At 32.5% G+C, this 25,444-nt stretch overlaps 1 protein-coding gene across 2 annotated transcripts in view; it reads right to left on the reverse strand.

Moving 5' to 3' along the window:
- Positions 1 to 25,444, reverse strand: part of LOC128179103 (limbic system-associated membrane protein-like) — a 38,923-nt gene that overhangs the window by 8,949 nt on the left and 4,530 nt on the right. The window contains exon 2 of one of the 2 annotated variants that reach the window (XM_052846601.1): positions 14,718 to 15,898. In XM_052846601.1, the coding sequence (XP_052702561.1) occupies positions 14,718 to 14,826 (109 nt within the window). In that variant the 5' untranslated portion in view covers positions 14,827 to 15,898. Of the gene's footprint in view, positions 1 to 9,526; positions 9,657 to 14,717; positions 15,899 to 25,444 lie in introns of those variants that run through there. The other variant, XM_052846602.1, reaches the window with a different exon arrangement.

The following is a 25,444-nucleotide window of genomic DNA, read 5'->3' on the forward strand; positions in this document are numbered from 1 at the left end:
TGATTCTTAATTTTCATGGCCAAGACACGTTTATGGGTTATATCCGGACTTTGTCATGAATTTAGTTTTGCTTGAATCACGAAAAAGTTGTTTTTATCTGAACAACATTTTTCAACAACAACATAAAGTTTTAACAAGGAGGTCTGACAATTTATTTCATAACATCATTTCTGGTCTACACGTACGTCTAGTTGATGTATATGCGTGTGTTCTAATTTTAAAAAAAGAACCATCTATAAAAAATGTTCAGAATTTACATTCGGAAGTTTTTCGTCAACGTATGCACTTCATATCCTTGACATGAATTCATTATAGCAAGAACACTTTGGAAACCTTGAAGCCTCTTTTAACATTCATCAAAGTAACTATTTCAGGGAGCTCCAAAAGAAATAGTATAATTTCACATCTTATCATCGTCTCTTTTGATGCCTTTGAATTTTCATTGAAAGAAAACAGAATAGATCAAGGAATCTAAGTCGTCATAATCTAAAAAATTCACATGTTTATAGTTGTGTCTAACTTTAAAGTACATTATGTTTTAGCGACGAAACCTTGCAATTCTTTCAAATCATGTATTCTTTTTAGTACGTTTGTGTATTACATTGGCTATTTTAATATTTGTTGACATGAATATTAAGTCAAACTTGTATAAATCAATTTGCAAAATTTGAAATTAATACATTCCCACTCGTCCCATCTCAATTTTTTCTCTTTCAGTAATAAGGTTTGTATAATTGATGAATACCGATAATTTGATCTTACGTTTATTCGCCAAGCACGCTTTAAATATATACATGTACATTTCGATAACAATTTAAATAAATGTAAATATGAACGTCTATAAATTATGTAAATAATATGAATCCAATTTGTCCTCACATTTTATCTTTGAATCAACTGGGAATTATATAATGACGTACGACTGACTAAGATGTATTTTGAGCATGCACCTATCAGGTGTTCCGATCATATCATAGTTCTCCAGCCAGACCAATCACGTTTCTTGGTTTTGAAATCAATAATTTTTTATTGGATTATATGAATTGACATGTGGCTTTGTTTAAATAATTGTCACCAAGTGTTGATTTTTAGACGAGGCTCCATTTCCCATATCTCCCATCATCCGCTTTCTTGTTTTCAACTAATCATTTTACCAGAGCCTGTTATTTTCACACATCCCCCAGCGACCTGTGTTGTAATTTCCACGAAAATTATGGAGACGATGGTTATCTTTTAGCGAGTCATAATAATTATAATTATCTTGACGTTTCATAAAAACGGGTTGATGTGAAAATGAAAACCTGTTAAAATTTGAACAATTACCTGACGCTTGGTCGTTTTAATCTGACTCTGATTAGAGGAGCTAACATAAAGTGTTGAAATCAAATATCAATTTAGTTCGATCATCAAACGATAAAGCGGGCTGAGCACTCGTCTGAGTGTTTCCTCTGTCAGATTTCGTATCAAGCGTTCCAATTATCGGGGGGTATTTTACTAGTGTTATCTTGTGGCCGTCTCGATAGCAAGGACTTTGCAACATCTCAAAAAAGCAAACACGTGCTATTTTTATGTGCTATTGATAGAAATACTTAGTCTATGTCGATTTTTTAAGACGATGAACATTTTGTTTTTGTGTTGAGAAATCGTTGTATGGAGTGAATATTTTTTCTTCCTCTTATTAGAAAACCAAGAGTTTATTTCCCAAGACAATAAAAAAAGCGAATACTGATATTCGTTTCTTCGCTTGTGATGAAAATATGGTTTTCCTTTGCCCATCATTTGGTTAATATCACAGACATTTTAATTAACTTGCATGATGTAATCAACGCTTTTGTTTGAATAAAACTGATTGCAAAATATAATAAAGCTAACCTACTTACAAGGCAGTGAGAATAAGTCGAGATTGCACACCACATAAAATGCAATTATGTTCACATATGGATGAATAATTGTAAAGTAAATTGCATTGTACCTTTATATAGAGTTTCTCTCAAATCCAACAAATGATTCACGGAAAATGTGTAACTGTGTTTTAGAATGTTGAAGCATGAGATATGTAGTAGCTATAAAATGATGAGAGAGCATCTTGTCTGCAGATAGATAAACGCCTCTTCTAAACTTTTTGAATAAAAACAGATTTCCACAAAATGAGACACATCTCATTTTCTGAGAGCTTTTAAAGTATTACAAGGGTAAAACACGTAATTGCCCTTTAGTAACAGACCAACAATTTGTTACACTAGATCATAATGGAAAACACAATAATCAACCATCTTATTAGAATACACAACTTCATGTATGTACATGTATGTCCAGAAAGAAAATTTTATATCAAAATTCCATTGCATCTCAATTGCAAAAAAGAGAGTTTTGAATTTTATGGATGAAAATATATATTGGTGACAAATTGGAAATGAAGAATAATTTTAAATTCTTTTAAGGGTACAAACTTGCAAAAAATGCCACACACAAACCATAGTGTAACAGCCATCTGACGATTCAGTAATGAATCTGTAAAGCGTTGTTGGGTGAAAATAATGCGAAGGGGATATAAGGTTGAAAATTACCTTAATAATAAGATTAATGTTAAAGAAAATACAACAAAATCCCATTAATAGATTGTAATATACAAAATCTATGTATTTTCGCCTCTGTAACGTCAGGTACAGTGTTAATCCTGGTTGCAAGTGACTGCTAGTTTCTTTTTTAACATTTGTATAATACCAGTGCAAGGTTTCCAGCAAGGATACATGTATCAACGACCTTACAAAGCTATTCAAAAATGGACAAAACTAATTATCTAAATGTCATTAAAGAATGTAAATGACGGAGACTCGACAATAGAAAGTTTCGCCCTCAAAACAGCCCCAAAACCATGGCAGACACAATGGTGGTAGCCACAGTCCACATTTGCATTACATTGTGCTAAAAGGATCAGCAAACCCTGCCTACAGTTCCGAGCAGAATTCGACTCTCTAGGAAGGCCGAAATCTCATTTGTTTCGCCACGGGTTCCAGGAACGTTGCTTTTTCCATTGAGATGTAAATCATTTAAGGGAATGAAGATTTATAGGCCGGCCAGGCTTTCGAACAGAAGGTTGCACATACAAAATTGATCTTTATGTGGCCTCTTAATCACTACATACAGTCCGCTGTATCATGTATCCTAATGTAGCGGAGTACAAAAATAACTGGCTATGACAGACTTATTGGTTGCTAGGTGTCGATGCGTTTAAAACGATTTTGTGATGTATGCTCACAACGTCATATAATAAATAGCTGAATTTCAGAACCATGTGTTGTATACTGTAATATAAGAAATACTTGTACAATAAAACCAAAAAAAAATGTGTATAGTTATAGTTGCAACTATTTCCGCTCTTCATCAAGCAATGAATAAAGGTGTGAAGAAAAATTATATGAAACCGATAGTAACTTTCTAATGCGTCAATATTATAAAAGATTTGTTGTGTCTATAAATTCTAAATATGCAGTTGCAATATTTTAAGTACTTGAAATTGCAAGCATAAGTAAACGAAACATGGGAAACTAACAAATCATATGAGTATTACATTGAAGCTATCTTATTGTAATTCCATTCAAATCCATTATAAAATACATTCATATATAAATACATCGTCGGAACCCGACGGTCAGGCCTTAGTTGAAGAAAAGCGAGAGACAGACCATGAGTTTCCGACGATGACTAAAATATAGCTCTAGATAAAGGTTATTTGGTGTGAATTCAAATAAATATTTATCCATCTAAAAATTGTGAAGTATTTTTACTATATCCTTTGAATTATAGTAGGTTCTTCTCTACTTTCTGAATTCTTCAGACGTAAAAATCGCATGAAAAGTAAAAGAAATCATCCTGTGTCGAAATGTAAATACATAAGCTATATATTAAATACCAATGTTTCCACTATATACCATTTTAAACAAACCATCAGCAATGACGGTTTGAATTAAGAATCTCTTTATTCTATAACGACGAAGGCATCTATTATTAACTATCAAAGGGAATTATAAATAGCAGTTTTGCAAGAAACGCTTTTACATTTTGTTTCACAGGCTGCATAATTCATTTTTAATCACTACCAAGTACATGTATTTGCTTCGAAAGAACAAGTGCTAAATTGATGCAAAAACAACACTCTATTTTTTGCATAACAACTATAGATATAAATTTGAAATGTTTAGTGAGGGGAAAATGCCGTACATTCTTATAACCCAGGAATAGCGTGTGTGGCGGCGGTTCGATGCTAAGTTAAGAATTCAAATCATTCCTGTAGGTATAATAAAATAATGCCCAAGTCCCATTGGAAAACTTACAGATAGTTATTGTTGATGCATAAGACCTACATTGCGTAGATTCTTCTGAAGACGTTATTACCAACAACTCACTTTTCTGATAAATGTGTTTGACTAATATAAAGTACAAAACTATCTTATAAATCGCTATATTTTAATATCTGCATGTACCGAAGGTGTTTGAACAAGGACTTTTATTTCAGGGTGATTCATTCTTAGTTACTTTTAGGTAGCTGTTGCGACATAGCTATTTGTCTCGAGTTACAGATACAGGACACATTATTATAGTGCTTTGAGTTGAGCCCACTAAGAAAGAGCTGCCATCGATTAGCCTGATTCCGCTCAGAACGTGCTTCACGATACCATAATTTGTTCATAATTGGGGAATAACTCTGTAATTACAATCTGGGTCCAATAAGTATAAAATGTAAAGTCCCAGGCGCGGACGCGACAAAATCTGACACGATTTTCACACCTGTAAATGAAAACAGGTGTAAAGAACCGACAAACCTATTTTATGGTCATTGGAACAAAACCAAAGGAAGACTATGGTCTAAAAGTGGCAGCCAGTAAGTGAGCTTGTAAGAGGGCGAGGAAAGCAACAAAGTGAAATCTCTGGGAAAAAAATCCCGCCAATTTGCAACATTAAATATCTACATTGTACATAAATAATATAAATGCTAGTTGTAGCATTCGTTTGTCGTTTGAAAACTGCCAAGTCTTAAAACAGTAAAGTAAACAAAAATTTTCACCTTCTAGGGACCATGTACATTGCTCTTCGGACAATACAAATGCTTTCATTGTACGTTTATTGTCTCCTTTCTTATCTTCTACTTAAAATAGTAAAAAAAGTAAGTAGATAACAGTGGACAATAGCAAGAAATACCAGCTTTTATTATAGATACAAGATTAATTTTATTTTAAGCTGCAGAACTGTCGCTCCACGGGAAATTTGGGTTGACGGACCGTGGAGCTACAGGTCAATCCTTACAAAAACTGTACATTTATTGCGCACCAAAAGTTGCGCGAGGTTTTTTAATTATTAAACTAATTTAGGAAAATGTGAAACTTTCGATAAGTAAAACCTCCTGACAAATTTCAATACTGGTTCGCCAGTTTACTTGCCAAAACAAACGTTTTCTTAAACACCCTAACCGACCTCGGAAAGTGAAGTATGTTATATTCCCTCACTATCCCCGTAAAAGGAAACAGTGGGGTTTGGTGTTTATACGATATTTAGAGGCGAATATAAAAATGACATCTACAGTAAAATGTCTCAGAATTTTTTAGTACTAAAATTTACACAAAACCGCGCGAAACTTTTAGTGCGTATTAAGTATACATTTTTTTGTATGGACGGAACTGTAGCTCCACGATCCGTCAACCAACATTTCCTGTGGAGCTACTGTTCTGCAGTTATTTTATTTTCAATTCTTTGTTCAACCATAGGCCTTTTTTTCCAATTTGTCCTTTAAAAAACTCAGGTATAAACAGCATATTACCGAATAAAAGAGTTGGTTTTAAAGCAAACACATCACTGGTTTATTGGGTTTATCAAAGTTTGAGTTATGAGAAAACTTAGTACATTCTCTACAACTTATCCAGAAACCATAGCTGTTTTGTGTCTGCCTAGCCTCGACTCTATTCCACGTCTTCCGTGTGCCTCATAGACAATCATTTCTATCATTTAAAATTAATCCTGATAATACCCAGACTTTGAACTGTGCATACGAATTGTATCATCAGATTAGCTGCAACGCTAACTTAGGCATATTACAATGCAACAAGTAACCTGCGTCATAAACATTGAATCTGCGAAGGCAATTTACTAGAAGATCATTTATTGGGAAAATCGTTGGCACATTCTTTTATAGTCTTCTTCATTTTTTCTTTGAAAAATATGAAAATTTGTGTTTTTTATAGTTTGGTTTAAAAAATGGATTCGATTTCACAAGTTTGGTTTAAAAAATGGATTCGATTTTTGTGAAATCAAGAACGATCACAATGTGTTTGTAATAAGTTTATAAAAAGTACTTTTCTACAAAAGTCCTGCTAAAATGTCAAGACAGCGGAGATGAGACATGCCGAAGGAGTAACACAGAAAAACAAGTATTTGAATCAAATCAATAAGTTCTATTTTTTGCATTTCAAAGAAACTACAGTCGAACATCGTTATCTCGAACGCAATGTACTTTGAGATATGGTAAGATGCAGAAAGAAACAGTGGTTCAGGCTTTCAACTCTCTTTGATATATCAATGCTATTTGACATATCGCGGTTCGAGATATCAAAATTCTACTGTATTTTAATGCTGTTGTTGTAACCTAATAATATATTAATAAATCATGTAAGCATTAATCTATGGAAGACCTTAAAAATGTCTTAATATTTTACGTCGTTCCTTTAGTTGCCTAGTAGATAAATATTAAGCTTCCTCGAAATTCATGAAATTAAAGCCACTGGGAATACAGTACTGGCAAAGTATAAGAGATGAAGAGAAAACCCACATTAAATTTCACGGTTGATTCATATTACCATTGTATATCCTTTCCTTACTCATCATAGAAAAAAATTGGTATTTTAGCAACCAATGTGTGATAAAAGTAGTCAATTTGTTAAAATATGCATTGCTCCTGGGAGGGTTCAAAAGGCAAGTGTCTGATTCCTCTTCAGTTTGATTTAAATGTATCCATTATCATTTTATATCATAACAACAAAAGTAGCAGATATACAGGTTCTGAAACCTCAGTATGCTCTTACCTGCCAAAGAGTAATTCTTTCCTCTCTTTACGAGTAAAGCATAAAACACCAAATATGATTAATCTAATTTTGATTTCATCATTGAGTACTTTAAGTTTAACTTTGTACTATAGATTATTCATCCAGATACAAACCTCTTAAACCTACATTGTATGCTGATGGTGAAATTAAAGCATGCAATGACTTTTCTTTTCTATTTTTTTCTCTTGACTTCGGGGTGGGGAGAGATATTTCAAATGGGCTGGACTTGCAACAAAGACTTGAATTATAAATCGTGTTCTCTCACAGGCAATTGTGCCTCACGTGAAACTTTTGAATTTCGTGTGAAGAGCACTCGCACGAATTTCACGTGAAATTTTCACATGAATTTCACGTGAAAGGGATTTCCCGTTAAACTTGTGTGAAAATCATGTGAGCTTTCACATGAATTTCACGTGAATTTCGGATGAAACTTCACGTAAAAATCACATGAAACTCTTCTCACGTGAGGCACAATTGGCTGTGTTGTGCATTAAAAAACTTAAAATTATGCAGAATGGTCAACTTAAAACGGTATCCTTATTATTTAGACGTACATGGTGTATCCTGCCTTCAAATACAATAATGTTCGCATTAGTTGATAACGTTACGATTTTTTCCTCCTAACCATGACCTAAATTATCATTTATAGTCTGGAAAAGCCATCCTTCACTATATCTCTCTAAATTTAATAAATCGTTCATTAAGAGACACTACATTCATTCTATCTTTCGTCATCTTCAATCTGCTAACCATTCACAATGAACACAAACTCGATTTACAGTATCTTATCCCTACAGTTTTCAGACCGTCCATCCATTATTTTCAATTGAAGATAAGAGTTGCAAAAATTGTAAAAAATCATCTACATTTTTGTACATATTTTTTTGTTTTTGAAGAAACAATGATTTATCTCAGCAATGGTTTCTCTCACTGATGTTTTTTCAAGGCTAAATACAAAAGTTTTCCTTTCCTTTTTGTCTGGTGTAAAACTCTTTTGCGATAACGTGTTAGATTGATAGTATGAAAATACATACAGATGAAAAAACAAGGTTTATTGATATTAACCACTTGCACGATAATATTGTGCTACATAAGGGTGCCAGGCATTCATAGTGTATCGTTTATTTTACATTAAGATTGCTGATTTAAACCACTGCCGATTCACTCATTAAATATTAACAAAGAAGGACGAGATCCTCATGGTAGGCTATTAAATATATATGATTCTTAACAGCAAGGGGATACAATGTATATATATATATTAATACATGACGGATGCATGATACCTAATCGATATATAAGAACCAACATTGCGAGAACTCAGAAATATCAATATTTGATATTGTGGCGATTCGAGGAAATAAATCATCACCTATTCAAGTGCATGTATTTTTAACAGATCCCAATAACAATTTATCCACCTAGAAAAAAAATAGTGCTGTGGTGCTCTTCCTCCGCAATGAATATCGGCCATCTGTGCTCCGTTTGATACAGTAATTCCCAATCGGAAGCATAATTTGATGAGAAGCAAAACGACAGTTGTTATTTCGCAGCTCAGAGTTTGTTGATTTCCGAAGATAGCACGAGAGTTTCGTACTATTGCACGTAGACTACTGTGAAAACGCGCACTTGCTCCGCCCGTTTGATGTTCGATATTCATCGTGTACATATCAGTTTTTGAATATCTAATGCTTTCTCTAATTAAGTGAGATTAATATTTAGTTTTTTATTCTCGTTTACAGTTAGATACATTTTATATTGTAGTACTTTTGGTTTTAAAGACAAGTATTTGAATTCGGTGAAACGAAATGGATTACCATCTTTTTAAAAAATGTGCAAAGAGACTGATAATTTAAAGACTAGTCATACAATTTGAAAGAAGCTGTTTGATGGCAGATATCGATAATTTCATATCTAATAAATGGAAATCTATATTCGTCTTTCTTAGTGTCTCATTTCATAATAGTAAAATAAAGCAAGTTCGAAAAAAAACCAACAATATAAAACTGTAGCAAGCTTACAATTCACTTATCAAAAAATGAACTGCAATATAGTTCTGAAATGGATTGTTTTTCGACTGGCTGCGAATTCGAAGATGTACTTTATAATTCTATACTTATCAATTAATGTTTAAAAGACATTTTTAGACACAAAAATTAATTACGAGCATATAGAGATTGGCTTTGCAGCAGGCAAGCTTTATGAGAATATGATGCAATTACATCCTTGGGTCTTTCTTTTTAAAACATAGCATATATCCATCTAATATGATAAAATATTGAGGAACACGAGCTTTGATAGCTACATTCATCTCCATTAAGGTAGGTACTGTCAATTCCAGCCGAAGATCTATTGCGTTAGATGATGATCGTTTGCCTTGAGCAACCTAAGCAAAAAGCCACGCATATTGAGACAAGCATCGCTCTACTTACACGCGACAATATCGAGGTTTTCTATCATACATGGGTCTGTTCGCCTGTCCTGTGGTGGAAGATAAGAACACATCATCACAGAACGATACAGAAGACTCTCCTCTTTTGACGCCAGTAATCGTAGATACGTTTTCCCTGGAAGATAATTGTGTTAAGTTTGGTGCCAAGACCTTTATTCGTTAATTAGTCTACCCTGTCTGTGAATGATGCCCGTAAGGATTAAGCTCTATTAGATATAACAAACAAACACCGTAATTTCTGTATTGGATATTAACAATACGAACTTTATGAACATAAGAGTACAAACTTTAATAGATTATGTATTGAGACAAATTAATATGCACTCCGTTAATTTTATTTTGTATATATCATTATGCTCGCATCATAAATCAGATATTACAAAATATATTTCGTTTATCATGCCTTTACGCAACAATTTGTTGGGGTACAATGCTTTGACCCGACGGTGTTGTTGTTTTTTATTTTTTCCCCCTTTTTTAAACACCTCTTCTTTTACTGCATAACAGAAATTCTTGATACTGTACCTGAACAGGTAGGCAATGAAAAAACAACGAGTAGATGTGCAGAAAATAACTATTACGGTATTCTAACATTTCTTAAACTTTAGATTTTGAACTTAGAACTTTGGCCATTATTATATATAGTTTTCAATGGATTTTCAGCCCAACTACTCTTTAACCGTAAACGGTTGCATGGAATCAAGAAATTTTGTGGAAACATTATGGGGATGTGCATATTAATTACCAGGTACTTTCGATTTAAGTATTTTTCCAAATATTTGAACATAATTTATTTTGAGTATTTAATGTGTGCTCTGTCATACATTCATCATGTCGCAATGTCAACAAACGTAATGTATGTGAGCTTGCATACTTTTTCTTTCATATTTAATATGCATTATATATTCGATGTATGTATGATTGTATCAATATTTCGATTTGTTCCATATTTCAGTACTAAGTTTATTTTCGATTATTTTTTATTATGTTGGTTGTGTGCTTTGGACGATCGGAATGCATGCATATACAGGTCAAATTAATTTATTATTTTTTATTAACGGAATTATCTACCGTTTAAATTGTTATGAATTGATTTTTTAATCAAAATATTTTGTAAAATAAACAATTTATACTTCAATGGATAATGTGTGATCGTTTCTTTATCGTTAGGTCTTGGATAAAACACACAAAAAATATGTGAAACCGTTCTAATCATGCTGCAGATTCACACGTATTCGAATCACAGACCATATTATATAAATAGTGCCTGTTTAGGAGGGTAACAGTTGAAATTGACACCCCGAGAAAACCATTGTCAACCGACGCGATGCGGAGGTTGACAATGGTTTTCGAGGGGTGTCAATTTCAAATCTTACCCTCCTTAACAGGTACTATTTATTTTATTATACTGAATGTCTTAATTAAAAAAAAAACTTAAATACTTTTATATATAAATAACGTGAATTCTTTGGCGAACCGTACGCGCATAGTTTACGCGCATGTACATGTAACAATTTGTTGTGTTACCCGTTGCTAAGTGTGTTGCTAACGCTGAGGGTAATAGAACGGATTATCAACTGCGTCTAAACCAATCAGATTTCAGTATGTAACATGAAAGTATAAAAAAAATGCATGTGCCATCTTCATAATTGTAAATTTGTAATTAACACATGTAATTGAATCTTACAATAAAAATCAGTTGATGTTGTCGATGAAAGAAAAGCTTTTATTTAGAATGTGCAATTCATACCTTTGATAAATTTACTGTTTCAACCCCAATCATTTTGTTTGATCAATCATTCGATTGATCAATCAATCAATCATTTATGAATATTCATTAATCAACACTAAAACTTCAGAACAAAATATTGTAGGTACAATATTTCATTGACATACGGGATAATGAGTATTCCACTACCTCGGTAATTCTTAAATGTTACATTACTGGCATATATTCCTACTTTTACCATGTACTTCCTACAGGAAGTAGCCAGGAATATTTTAATGTTAAGACTACGGAAAACTTGAGCATCATAAATTCTTATCCTACCAGACCTTCGTCAGCACACGTCTATTAACTTTGCAAATAACCCATAACAAAACTTATAAAAAGTCTAGATAATAAGGAAAGCTTGGAGAAAGAGATTGCTATAAAATCGTCAAAGGATTCAAAGTCTGATAAAGGTTAGCAATTACATCCTTCAACGATAAAACAACATTTATATGTGAACTCACAGGGTTAAGGGTTAAGATTCAAATGACGATAGATTTTTTGATAACAGATTTGCCTGTTTTTAATGCTACTCAACAACCTTTCGGTATCTGTTGAAGAAAATGAAATTTTATAAATTAAACAAGGGTATTCTAGGCATTATTGACAATGTTGAAAAATGTTTGCGTAGCATGATTTTTCTTAATACTTCATACCACCGGCGGTGTCAAACAATCAAATGGCGCTTTATTGCAAAGATTTTAACATTGATTTTACAGTCTAATGGCATAAGATGGCTAGTGAACATTTTTGAGTGAAATCAATTTTAAGATTTATTTACACAGACTTTCCGTTACACAGATTCTGCCTAACTGTTTCAGCGGCTCTTGTAAGTATTCCTTTTGCGATGGAAACTCTGGAGTAGCCTATCGATTGTGATTCGGTATCCCTTTCCATGATTAGGATTAATTGGGATTAATTCTTTCATTCTGAGAAGAGCTAGGCCGAAGAAATCAAGAGATAATAGCTGATCTCTAGACCAAGCCAGCATTCCTTCTAACATATCGATAACTTTAGGTAGACGAACCCACCGCTATCTTTTCTTTATATTGGTACTTGATCTTTATTACGTACGCTAATTTGAACAATTTTTCACACAAAGCTATTATCATTGGAAAAATACTTAATACTAAATTTCCTTTAGCAGGAAAAACTAGACTTAAGCTGGCATTTTTAAAATCTATAAAATAAAGTTTGATATTGAATAGATTTCCCTCAAAATTCAGCAGTTTGTTTTTTAACCCACTGCTGATCCACCCACCCACTGGGCAATTATCTATACACGGAGGCCTGCTCTGTGTCTTCAGTTCGGAGAAATATCTGCCAGTGTTCAAATTTGATGCCACTCTCTACATTGAAACATTTATTTTTGTCATACTTTTGGGAGGAGATCGACTTTTTCGGTTTTTCGGTGAGCAAGAGATAAGATATTGACAGAGATAACCGCTCTCTTTTAAAACAACATATTTCTATTTATCTATGTCATAAATTAAAAAAAATATTATGTTAAAAATAGAGTTGTATTATATCAGACAATATTGAATTCGACTAACTTTACATCGCACAAATTTACATTGCATTGTTTAGGACTAGCAGACAATTAAACAACTTAACTCACTTACTTATCCGCAAATATTTTGGCTTATATTGCTGCTCTTCGGAAAAATAGAAGTTGTTTCTTGTTAGAACCGACATTGCAGAAAGGACAATCAAATCAATTTTGAAGGAAAATTGAGGAAACCTTTTGGATTGGCTTTATTGCTGTTGTTTAAATTATGAATTTCAAAAGGGTTAGAATCTAAAAGCAATCTTTGTCATAAGTGAATTAATTAAAGAATATTTAGTAAAAATCGACCAAATAAAACTGTTTTCTTAATTTTTATACGCTGGTCCAAGATACTTTGCTTGCTTTCAATATCACACGTTATTTAACTAATTTATTTCCTTTGGAGAATAATTTAATATTTTACGCTAAAAATATATAACATTTGTCGTTTGATACTCATACCGGTAGCATAACCTGTGAACAAAGGCGCCATCTATGTGACCAATCTACCATGAGTTGTCGTCTCCTTTTACTGACTAGTGAGGGCACTATAACATGGCGCACAGCAGACACGGAGAACCAAGACCAAACCCCGATCAGCATTTCTCGTTATTGATCAGATCGCTAAGGAGTTGTTAAAGCCATTTAACGGTGGCGATGAAAATGAAACAAAAAGAACAAGTTCCCTTGTGTACACACTGAAACACTATTGGCTTGCAACTGTGCGTTAATCGGAAGGAATGCTGAATAATAAGATCTAAATGGCTGCTTTATTGATATTGTTTCCTATATTTTGAAATGTTTTATTAACTCCTGTAAATTTTTATCATCACATTATTGGATGGAAATAATGATAGAGAGCAAAATTACAATTTCAATTGATATTTTATGAAGCTTATTAAAAAACAGGTGGTGTCTGTTCTTTATCTCACAGAAGTACAATCTTCTTAATCACACACTCAAGACAATGAATGCTTATTAGAAAAAATCAACTTCAAATCTATTATTGACCTAAATTAAGCTTGCTTTCGTGAAATCATCCAATTCACAACACAACTTCTAAGAGCCCTTTGATAATGATAACTATAGAACAATAATCAGAAAACGGACAGAAAGATGATATTTTCTCTTCTTTCCGCTTGTGATCTCGCCTCCCGGATTGCCTCTGGATCTGGCCTCTCTGACTATTATTGATCAGAGGTTTATTTCACGGAACATTAACTACCAACAATGTCCGGGGACTCAGACCGGCAAAGAAATCATAAACTGAACAATTCCGCGATTATTAACTTCATAACGCACGCCTGACCTTTTGAGAGATCTGTCTGTAATAGGGGCAACTCCGGATTAGATCCTTAATATTGATTACTGAGTAATATGGAAGGAATTACGGAATCAAATTATTTCTTCCTATGTCTAACATCCAGCGCTCTACCACGAAAGATTCTTCATTAAAGCGGCCTGCGGTTGACCATCCACTAAAACGTCCTATAGAAGAATTTTAAGTTTCCTCTTTTGATAAGCAGTTGCATGCAAATTGCAAAAAATAAATAAATGTTAACATATACATTAAGATTAATCTCATGCATAATATCTGGATTTTATATAGACAATACTAAATTTATTTTACAGGATTTGGATAATTTTGTGTTTCAAACGACGGACAAAGTAAAATACCTATATACTTTCGGTTTAACCGAAGTTGTTCACACTTTTTGTTAGATAACCATGATAAATTTGTCTCGACAAAATGCTTCCAAAACTTTTCATATGAACTTTTATGCGAAAATCTACATGTGTAAATCTGTTTTAAAAAATAAGGCATGATGTTTTCAAAAATATTTCAAAACTTACCTGGAATGGTGATAAGGATGAAAATGAAAAAAATCCATGCTACATCCTTGGAATGAATTGTGCACAGAAAAAACTTCAGAGTTTTACGGAGACATCGTCGGATATTCATCCTGTTTAGAGTTGTTTTGAATGAATTATTGTCCTATAAATAATATCTTTGGAAATTAGTAGAACCACACCATCATGAAACGTCTCTCAACATAAGCTTCTTCTTGGAGGTGGTTGTGGAGTTATAGAACATCGATAGTGTATTAAGGATTTGTAAATTGGTATTTTGTCCCTTAACACAGCTAAGTTAGTAATTCAATCAGGTTTAACACACGCTTTGTCGCCGGGGTCTGAGCCTGGGACATAAAAACTCGGAATTATCACCCTTTCTCTGTGCCCGTTCTCATCCTAATTTGTCTCTCCTTGGGAAGTCTCCATTAAAACGAACCTTGATTGGCACTCCCTAATTTAGATCTTCAGACAGCTTCTGGAAGTCTGTTGTTTTACTCAACAGTCATCGAGAGTGTTTTAAAATTTTATGACCTTCTTAGAACGTGGTTAAAACTCGACTGCCAAGACTAGCTCATATTTCACTGCAAAAAAGCACGGATCGCTAATGACATTAAAAAAATACTGCCAATTGAAAATCCAATTTCCAATGAATTTAGTACGTTCCCTCATTGAGAGCTTCTTCTGCAGTGGAAACTGTGATCATAGATCACTGCTTATAAGGATGGCTTGGGAACACACATGCACACTAAATACCCATTACGAAGAAATTAATCTTATTATTCGATATATTTACCTATATTGGAAAAAGAACAAATTCCATTGGCTCAAATACCACAATCCACACCAAAGAAAATAAATTGTTCTTTGTTTATTTAACGATTCACGAAAATCAGTGGAAATTCACAACATAGACTTTTTTGCCATGTGCTCCCAAATATCCGCCAATATTTCGCACAGCATAGTTTTTGTGAAGTTCCTATCCTCCTGAAAAAGCGTCCCTTATATCTGGTATCTCAATACCGGAGGGCTCGGGCATCAAACGCAGCCAATTGAAATATAATCACATCTACCTGCATAATTTATTAAGTATTTCCCTTTTATCTTATTGTTTTGCTGCCTCACCACTGGCGCTGTGAAGCCGCTTGTACAGGAGAGAGCCGAGCTGGTCGGAAATTCCACTGCTACAAGAAATGAGAAATAAATAGATAAGGGTACGTCAAAAGCATACATTTTATCTATATCGTTCAATAGCTGTTATATATTAAAAGATTTATTGATGAGAGGATATAGTGCTTTCCACTTGATTGTTTGTTAAGCGCCAAAGTTAACACTCCACGCTGACAGCAAACAGGGTCTCTGCATTAGAGATACACTTCTACACTGCCAAAAGACTACTTTAAACTGAGGTCTGCCATAATTATACCTACTTCTTTCGAGCTAGTGGGGGAGTTTAAGTAGAGAATCGTTTGCAATTTACACATGAAAATGAAACTGATTTTTGTTGTGTATGGTTGATATGAAACGACGATGTTGAACATGAAAAAGATGAACGAAATTAAAAAAAAACCACCATGCTCATTCAACAATTAAAAACATAATTTAAAATTTTAAGTGGCTTTTGTATCTATCTACATTGATGAGGGACTTAGACCAAATATTCGTCGGCAAATTTACAAGCCATTCGTGTTTTTTTTTTTTCAAGAACACGCAAGCGTAAAGTTGATGCAATAAGTTATGAATATTGTTTTCTGAAATTCAATGGATTAAATAAATGATTCAAATAAACACTATATTGTGAAGCCGAGCAAAGCGATAGCATACAAGTCTCATTTGTGTTTAATTTGTTTCGTGGTTGTCAACCCAAATACATTTTTGTACAATAAATTTGCATGATTCACCTAGAGCATAATACTGATCTCAAACAAAGAGTATTATGCTATAATCAATAAGCATGCTTGCTTCATGTTTTTATTATAAAGCTGAGGTTATAAATGCAAGTTGGCATCAGGTGTTTAGGTAAAGATAAACATCATAATTTGCATGTTAAATCAGTCGTTGTGCACATTAATTATCGTTTTTATAATTACTTCATAAAGCATTTAGAATATATTCATATTGACATGTCTTGATAACCGTAGTAGAACGGTATGCCGATTATTACACAGGCTAATACTGTCTGAATATTGCAATCATTGACAATATGTACTCTTTTCAGTTCGATTTTTTTTTACCTTTTAAGACGCAACATGCATTTAATTCTTTATTGATCCTGTGCATGAAACAAATATTTATGGAATGAAATTGTTTATTTTTTGACGATTTAATTCTTAAAGCCTTTTGAAAACATATTCTGTTAACATGATTCGACACTGTAGGAATCCTACGAATGGATTTTACAAAATGTTCATACATGTGTATGTCCTTACAGTTTTTCCTTCATGTGATATTTACAGAACTGAATTATTTCAGTGTAGAAAGAAGTGTCATTCGAATCTTTTACATTTAAAAAATAGTACAGTTGCTTTATTAAAAATAATATTCGTATATTCATGTTTTAAGTACATGTTACTCTAGTCCCCCTTTCTTTATTTACTTTACTTGCACTCTTTTTGACTGGTTAACCTTATTTCTATAGCGAAAACCAACAATTCGTCATGCGTTATTCGTCTCAGAATTTCTCCTAAACACGCTTGCAGACCTCGGAAAGTAAAGTATAAAAAAATCTCCTGCAGATCGAGAGTTGCAATCATTACATGTAAACTCTCTTTACGTGGCTGGTGAAGGTGAATATAATATTTCAGAGGCAAGTGACGACATCTGAATTAAAATGGTATGTTAGATTGCCGTAAAAATGGAATTTTATATATTAATTCAATTTAAGAAACGTAAACTTTAAATTTGCTATTGAAAATAAGCGATGTATATTTGTGATCTTTTAAAAGAAAAAAAGATAAGCTTTATTCGATATGTAGATATTGAAAGAGACTGTTGTTTACTTCTAACTCAATGCTATACTTCTATATATTCGAATAAATAACAATTATGAAAACAGGAAAAAAAGTTGACATTCTATGTAGTCAGATATTTCCTTCTTTTATCTACAAAATCTAACAAACTGTCATTTGCAGTGTTGGTTCTATTTAGAAATCGCTTTCTTGTTTTTTCAAATGAATAGCATCAAATTAAGCCTCAATTTATATCAAGGTAATGAAAGATTAAACTTTAAGGAATTTTTTTGTGACATGATTCCTTTAATCACATTCTAGTGATGTAGTCACATAAACTATTTATATTCAGAAATGATATATATGTTAGATATTTTCTTTAAAAATTATGGCATGAGTCAAACAAATAAAGAATAATTAGAATATTGAAGACCGCATCAAAACAGTTGCTCTCCATCTCGAAGTATGAATAAAACAATGTGTGCGAATTGCGTCAAATCTGGACATTGGCAGACATTTTTCTAGAGTGTCAAAGCAGAGCAGAATATGTAAGGAAATTATGTTATTCAGTAAATTGCAAGTTTTTATTTTTGCGGTGCTGTAGCTCTACGGCATGTCAGCCTAGCTGAATGTTCACGTTCAACTACAGATCTACAGCCAGCATTGGTCAATGTTCAGTAAGCATGTGCTAGATTGGCTGTCGGTAAACGAAAACATGCAAGACAGTAGAATACTTTAAACTGATTTGTCGAAAAAAAAAATCGTAAAAATATCATTTTGTTGAATTTTATTTCTTTCATTTATTTATCGTTAATTCACACCAGCTCGGTAAAAAAAAGTAATTTGTTATACATGTATTTATTCTCGTTTTAGTTTTTTGATTAAAAATATCATTATGATAAGCCTTTTTCAGATTAAAATTAGTCGTTTTAACAGGTACAAGTAACTATTATTTCAGTATTTTCAGTACTTTGATTATCGTTTAAAGAAGCTTCTATCGATATTTGATTCATACACCACAGTGTAAGTGAAAATTTGTCGAGGGACACAAACCAACTTTCATTTCATCAGTCAGTCCTTCCAAAGTAATTCTATTTTAGTAGAGTAAAATAAAACCGCTGTTTAATTCACGTATATCCATCAAGTCAGCTAAGTCTTAATTGATGTCCTAGTACTTAGGATAAATTGACTTTTACCGTGAATAACATTTACTTTTTGGGGATTAATCTCTTTGTGTGGGAGGGTCACATTCCCTCATAGCATATCCATTATAGAATAACAGATAATCCAATTAAGCTGTGATATTCGTAAAACTAGACAGGTTCATTAATCAAGGTCCATCGTCAAATCCCAGACAGTATATAGGGAGTTTGTCTACAGTGGAATCGGATTAATACCCCTCCTGATTACTCAAATTTACAATGAATTCATGTGGGATATGTAATGGTATTAAACACCAAAAGTGTTATTATATATTATATTTATGTAACACTGGCTGTTTTAATGTCATATTTCTAAAAGTTTTTGCAAAATTGGTTGATAATCAATAGAGCGTATATATGTGATTGTAATGAATTAGTCACACGGCTAGGGGCAGCGATTTTAGTCGTGTTATTGCCCAGAATTTGCCGGGGTCCCTTGAAGCCAATAACAAGGAAAAATGTGTTGTGTCTTCCACATAAAGGATTCTCTTCTCAATACAGGGATCAGGTGGTAAAGATAGGCTTTAATCAGGCGACTTGTGTCCAGTGTGCTAAACTATACTAGAAATCACGAGATGAAATTATTCCTTGTGCCATGTTGTATTTTAATGCACTATGCAAAAGGACATTCAACGTAAACAAAAAGGTGATATTTTGCTGTTGACACAAACGTGCTCGAGTTTCACATGCGCGCACCGCACGTAGCGTTGAAAATGTTGGGATAAGACAAGTTTTTTCTTCTTAATTTACTGGATGTTATTTTATTAACAAGATAAAAATTTTATGCTAAAAATGTACCAACACATACCACTAGACCTTTCACGATTTGAACTAGTAAAAAAGTAATTAATATTCGTGTCGAGCAATAAACTTACGAATCCATACACACTAGTTAGACATATTTTGTCCGTAAATCACATTCAGTTGAATTCTTCTTTTCATGAATGTCGAAAACACAACACGGCGATTTACAAATAATAGTATCTTACTGTGAAGCCTATATAATCAAAGACTAAATTTCGAGTAATGAGTTAATTAGGAAACAAAAACCCGCCCTCGTGCTCCAAATTGCACAATGTTTCGCGAATATGAGTAAAAATAGCAGTTATTTATCATTTTTTGATTTAGAAAAAGAAATTAGTTCACCCTAATCTAAAAATAATTTGTAAGGGAGTAAAATTTATCATCAATTCAAGTTTGGTCGTCTTATAACCGGGGATAAACATTGAGACAAAGAGGGGCCGAAAACTTTGGGTGATGAATTCATTTATTACACCCATTTCATCACAATGTCGAGGTGGGCTTCGATAGGTTTTTATTGACTTACGACCTAGCTTGGTTTGCTTACACTTTATTATTGAATTATTGCTTACCAAGGTGTGAAAGCAGCCGTCTAAGACTGAACTCTTTGTCTCTTTGTCTGCTGACCTGTTAACAGACTTATTATGTTGTGTTAAGTTTTGGCCCACGCCGAACCGCTGTCGTTCTAATTTACATCCCCATAGTGTCCGTCCGTTTCTGTATCATAATGTATGGAGTGTAATGCTGATTTTGACTTTTTTCCATAGTATATTTATTAAATACAATATCCTCCAATTATACTTTCTGCGTAGATATGAGGAACTGGTAGTCAGTTTCTATACTAGAATCGGCATCTTTTTAATTTCACATCCCTTTATATCTAAAAATGTTTTCACAATATTAAGTAATTTTACTTACTAATATGGTATGAAGGACATCTTTAAAAATATGTCTTACATGACATAGAGTAAACTTTGAAGTGTTTAAACGACAGGAGTTTGAAGAGCTTAACTAATTACTGATTTATGATTTCATTATCATAATGCTACTTCATATCTGCGAAATAATACGTGGCCTCAAACTTACCTTTAAAGCTTTTAAACTGTTAATGGCTTCAATATCTCGTGTAAAAATGACGTTTTCTCTTTCATTATGGTTAAAAGCCTGTTATAAGATTGTCGGTCTCGTGAAGAACGAATATAATAGGGGAGTCGTGCTGTAAATTGAGGGGTAAAAATAAATCCATTTGTTAATCCTTGGTGACTCAAATTCTTGTTGAAAGGTCTGAAGATAATTCATGAAATCGTTTTAGTATTCTTCCTTGCATTAATCTGTAAAACGATTGCTTTCAAACACATTTAGTGCAAGCAAATGTGATAAGATCAATATTGGTTTAAAACAATTTTTCTCCGTTTTCAATTCGAATTTCTTTTTGCAATTCCTTTTTTCAATTTTGATTGTGAAAAGGAAAGTGCTGGATTTCAAGTGTTTGTTAAAATACTGGAAGTAAAAAAAAACCAAATATGAGACGTTATATAGAATGCAGTGTTTAAAGGGGCGTGGTCACGATTTTGGTCAAATTCTATTTTTCTGCCTTTATTATTTACAATGCTTTAGGAATGCATTTCTAATGATCAAATGAAATCTGAGAGTCAGTCGTTAAGTTATAAGCAAGATGCAGAGCTCACAATTTTTTGCCATGTAAACAAGACTCGTGCCCTGTTTTTGTTTACATAGGTTCAATATACCAGTAAAATCAAGCTGATTTGTTCATCTTCTTATCAATTTTCAGCATAAATAAACAGTTTAACTTTTTCATTTTTGGTCTAAAATTGGAATTTCACTTCAACATTCAAAATGAAAACAAAAGCTTTGTTATCAAAGCAAAGAATTGTAAGCTCTGTAACTCGCTTATAACTCAACGAATGACACCAAAAGTTTGGTTGCCTATTAAAAATGCCTTACAGAATTATTGCAAACATTAAAATCGGAGAAAGAATTTTTGATCAAAATCGTGACCACGCCCCTTTAAGATTAAGCTTGTTGGTTTATAAATCATGTGTGTATGCTTTAAATGAATTGATTACGAAGATGGGCGAATAAGGCGTGTAAACTGCCCATATGAGGATAGATAAGATACTTTAAAATTAAAATATCAACAAAACTCATAATTTCTTTCTCAATTATTGAAAACAATGTATATTTACCATAACATCGATTTATGACCTTTAAATGTGTTAAATATTTAGAGTAGGTTGATTTAAACTGGCGTATGCGAGTCAAAACCTCCAAATAGTGTCATTTATAGAACTTCAATGCCTTTTCTTTTATAGAGTGGGTCTGGGCTCCATATTTTTGTCATAGTCTATATGAGGTTTAAAGGAAAGCAAACCGAATTTAATCAACAAAAACATGGAGAGATGATCCACTATACTTTAAAAATGTCATTTTGTACCCCAACAATTGAACGTTTTAGAGAAATACTACAAGTCCGTAAATTCGTGGTTGAAGTTGCATTTAGCATTTAACAATTGAGTTTGTTGTTACTGAAATGGCTCAGTGGTTAGAGCACCAGACATTAAGTAACATTATAGAGCTAGGGTTTTTAGGTTAATTGTGGGTTCGATACCACCAAAACTTTAGAATTTATTTTTTTTCTTTTCGTTTGTTAAAATATTCAAAACTGAATATAGTTAGAAATCGTGCTTTTTAAACTTGTAATATGACATCATATAGTATATTTGGTTGGAAAAAAATTAATTTGAAATTGTTTTTTTACGACAAAACCAAATGGGCATTTGCGCTATCTTGTTCCCCCATCTTCTTCATGTGTTTGAACTTAAAAATTCCAAAACTTTGTAATTTATAATTTATAATACTACACTTTATCAAGTAATTATAAATTCATTAGTAATACGGTTCGTGCCATGTTTTGTCAACATAATCAAATCAGTCCATCCGTCATGATGTGTGTCAAACCTTCGTTTCCGTGCGATATCGTGATCATTCTTTGAGCTGACCAAATCAACTTTTATTTTTAAACAATAATTGTCGTGAAAAAAAAGCCCTATTGAATCAAATTTTGAGGTCAAAATGTCGAAGTAAGATATCTCTACATTCTGTTTGTGTTTTGTCTCCATTGTTTCCGGAAATATCTAAAAAAGAAATAAGTTTTATATCATAACTCCTCATGGCCATGACCTGGGTCCCTATTGATTTTAAGGTCAAAAGGTTAAATGCTGCAGATAAAATATCAGATAAAAGTACAAAGATGTCACCCCCTCCCCATTAGTGCATTGCCTTAAATTCTTATATGTTTTACGGCGTGACACTGTTAATGCGAGCACAGCAGGAACTTCACAGATCTCGTCAACTCTACCTCTAAAACAAGTTCACTTCCTCTCAAATACTTTAAATTTTACTCCTACTCAGAGCCCGAAGCTTATTCGACCAAACTAATGAGATATATATTTGATAAAAACTTAGTCGGTTGTTTGACGCATTATTATACTAAAAATTTTTGGGGAAGTAATAATATGATCAGTAAAAACTGTTTCTATAATTGTTTTTGTTTAATTTTTTTTTTGTTCCCCGTTGTATCTGAGTTCTAATTTTTTCACCTTTTACATAAATTCTATTATTTTTTGTTGTATGCAAAATATATGGTGTAGGCATGTGCCCTTCTTTACAGGTGTGTAACTTCCCATTTTATTTACTGTATTACAATATGATGTCGCCATGGCACTAAGAGAGCTAGAAGATATACTGGGATGCTACCAAAAATTCTTGATGAATATGTAGGTTTAGCTCGTTCTTTTTCCTCGCATTGGTTCTTAAAGCTCTCTTCGCTCGCTATTATAGATAAATTCAAATTTGATTGTTTCCTTATTGTTTTTCACCAACAGAGATGGGGTAATGGTAATTTGTAATGGTAATTGACCTATTTTTCAATTATAAATTTTGATGTAATTGAAAGGAATGTGTAATTGACCTATTTTTCAATTACATGTAATGGTAATTAAATTAATTACTTCCGAAAAGGCATGTAATTCAAATTACTTTTCAATTACTTTCAATAATACACTGATAACTGTATATATGAATAAGAAAGCTGTCCACTATTCATTGACCCCCCCCCCCCACTTCTAATAGTACAAAGTTATAAAACAATACAAATAGAAGATCATGTTAGGAAAAGACTTGAAATGCATTTAACTTTTACCAAATATACATGCAGTTTTTTGTGTATATAAACATTTTCACTTATTCACTAATCATGAGGTTCCTAAATTTATGTCAAATATGAATATCAATGTTTCTAATATTTATCAAACTATTTATTAGGGACCTAATAGTTTTGATGGCATGCTTAATCTCTTTTACCTTAAAAATTAATTATTTCATTGATTAATGTATCAATTGAGTTTGAATAATTTTATTTCATTTTACAAATAAAATCAATGTTATCAGTTTGAACTGTATAAACTATTATGTCATGTTTTTATATTTCCAGTTTGCCTAGAGCTATGGCTTCAGTAGAGTTTTTAAGTTTTTCTTGCCAGATCTTGGTGGGTTCCCTAATGATCAATAGACCATTAGGTGTGAAATGTGTTTTGATAACAATTATACAATTCTACACCAGATTTACCTAACCTGTGTTTTTACAATTTATAAAGAAGAATTTAGTAGAGATAAATGTTTATTTTCAGTATTCCAGAAAAGACTTGTAGACATGACAGATGTAGGTTAGGGAACATGGAAACTGAACAATTAATAATCAGGAAACTGTAAACAAGTGTATTAAGTGTTGTTTTAATCATTGGTAAATATTAATGACAAAATTTGTACATGCATGTCTTACATGCTTTAATTCAATAATAAAATGTAATTTTTGCAAATGTAATGTGTAATGTAATTAATTATTTTTGCAAAGTAATTAATTACTTTTGCAAAGTAAATGTACTTTAATTAATTACATTTTAAAATCTTTGTAATGGGAATGGTAATTCAATTAAAGGTTTTAAGCAAGTAATTGTAATTTAATTAATTACTTTTGAATGTAATTGACCCCATCTCTGTTAACCAATTATTTGAATTAAAAGAAACTGTTTTAAATATAACGTGGATTTAATTCATTAACAAATCGGAATCATTGGTTAACCAAATTTAGAATGATTTAACAGAAAAGACAACACCCGAAAATCAACATATCGTAAATGTAGACTCGGCATGGAAAATAATTTTGGATGTGTTATTTGATTTAATTCGCGATATTTGACGCTTAACAATCTGAACTTTCCTACACAAAATCTGCATCTCACTGTGCGTAACATATATTTTTTAAATATCGTTATCGTGTAAAACAGTGCATTGCACATTTATAACATCCCCTGTAAATTTGTTGATCAAGTTATTTTTTTCTTATTGCCCTATTTGTCTTTAGAATTAATTCATCTCGTATAGTAAAGTGCCAGTCATATTGTATGCGTAAAACCATGCAGTCAATATCACCAATCTTTAAAGGGGAAGGAATGTCATACACATTTTATATTTAAACTAATAAAGTGGTTTAAATGATTACAGTTGGTCTTATTGTTTTGAAGTTAAACTACATTACTAGGCTTTGAATCGCGTTTGAAGTTTGAAAAATCAAATTCCCCGCCATTTTCTGGAAGCTGACATGATGTAGGACTCTTTTGTATAAAAAAAAAACCCCGATTATTTTGACGTCATACCATCCACTCTGATGGTTTACACATACAACAATGTACACAGTGCT

The sequence above is a fragment of the Crassostrea angulata genome, chromosome 3 (genome assembly GCF_025612915.1).
Source record: "Crassostrea angulata isolate pt1a10 chromosome 3, ASM2561291v2, whole genome shotgun sequence".
Taxonomy (NCBI): Eukaryota; Metazoa; Mollusca; class Bivalvia; order Ostreida; family Ostreidae; genus Magallana; species Magallana angulata.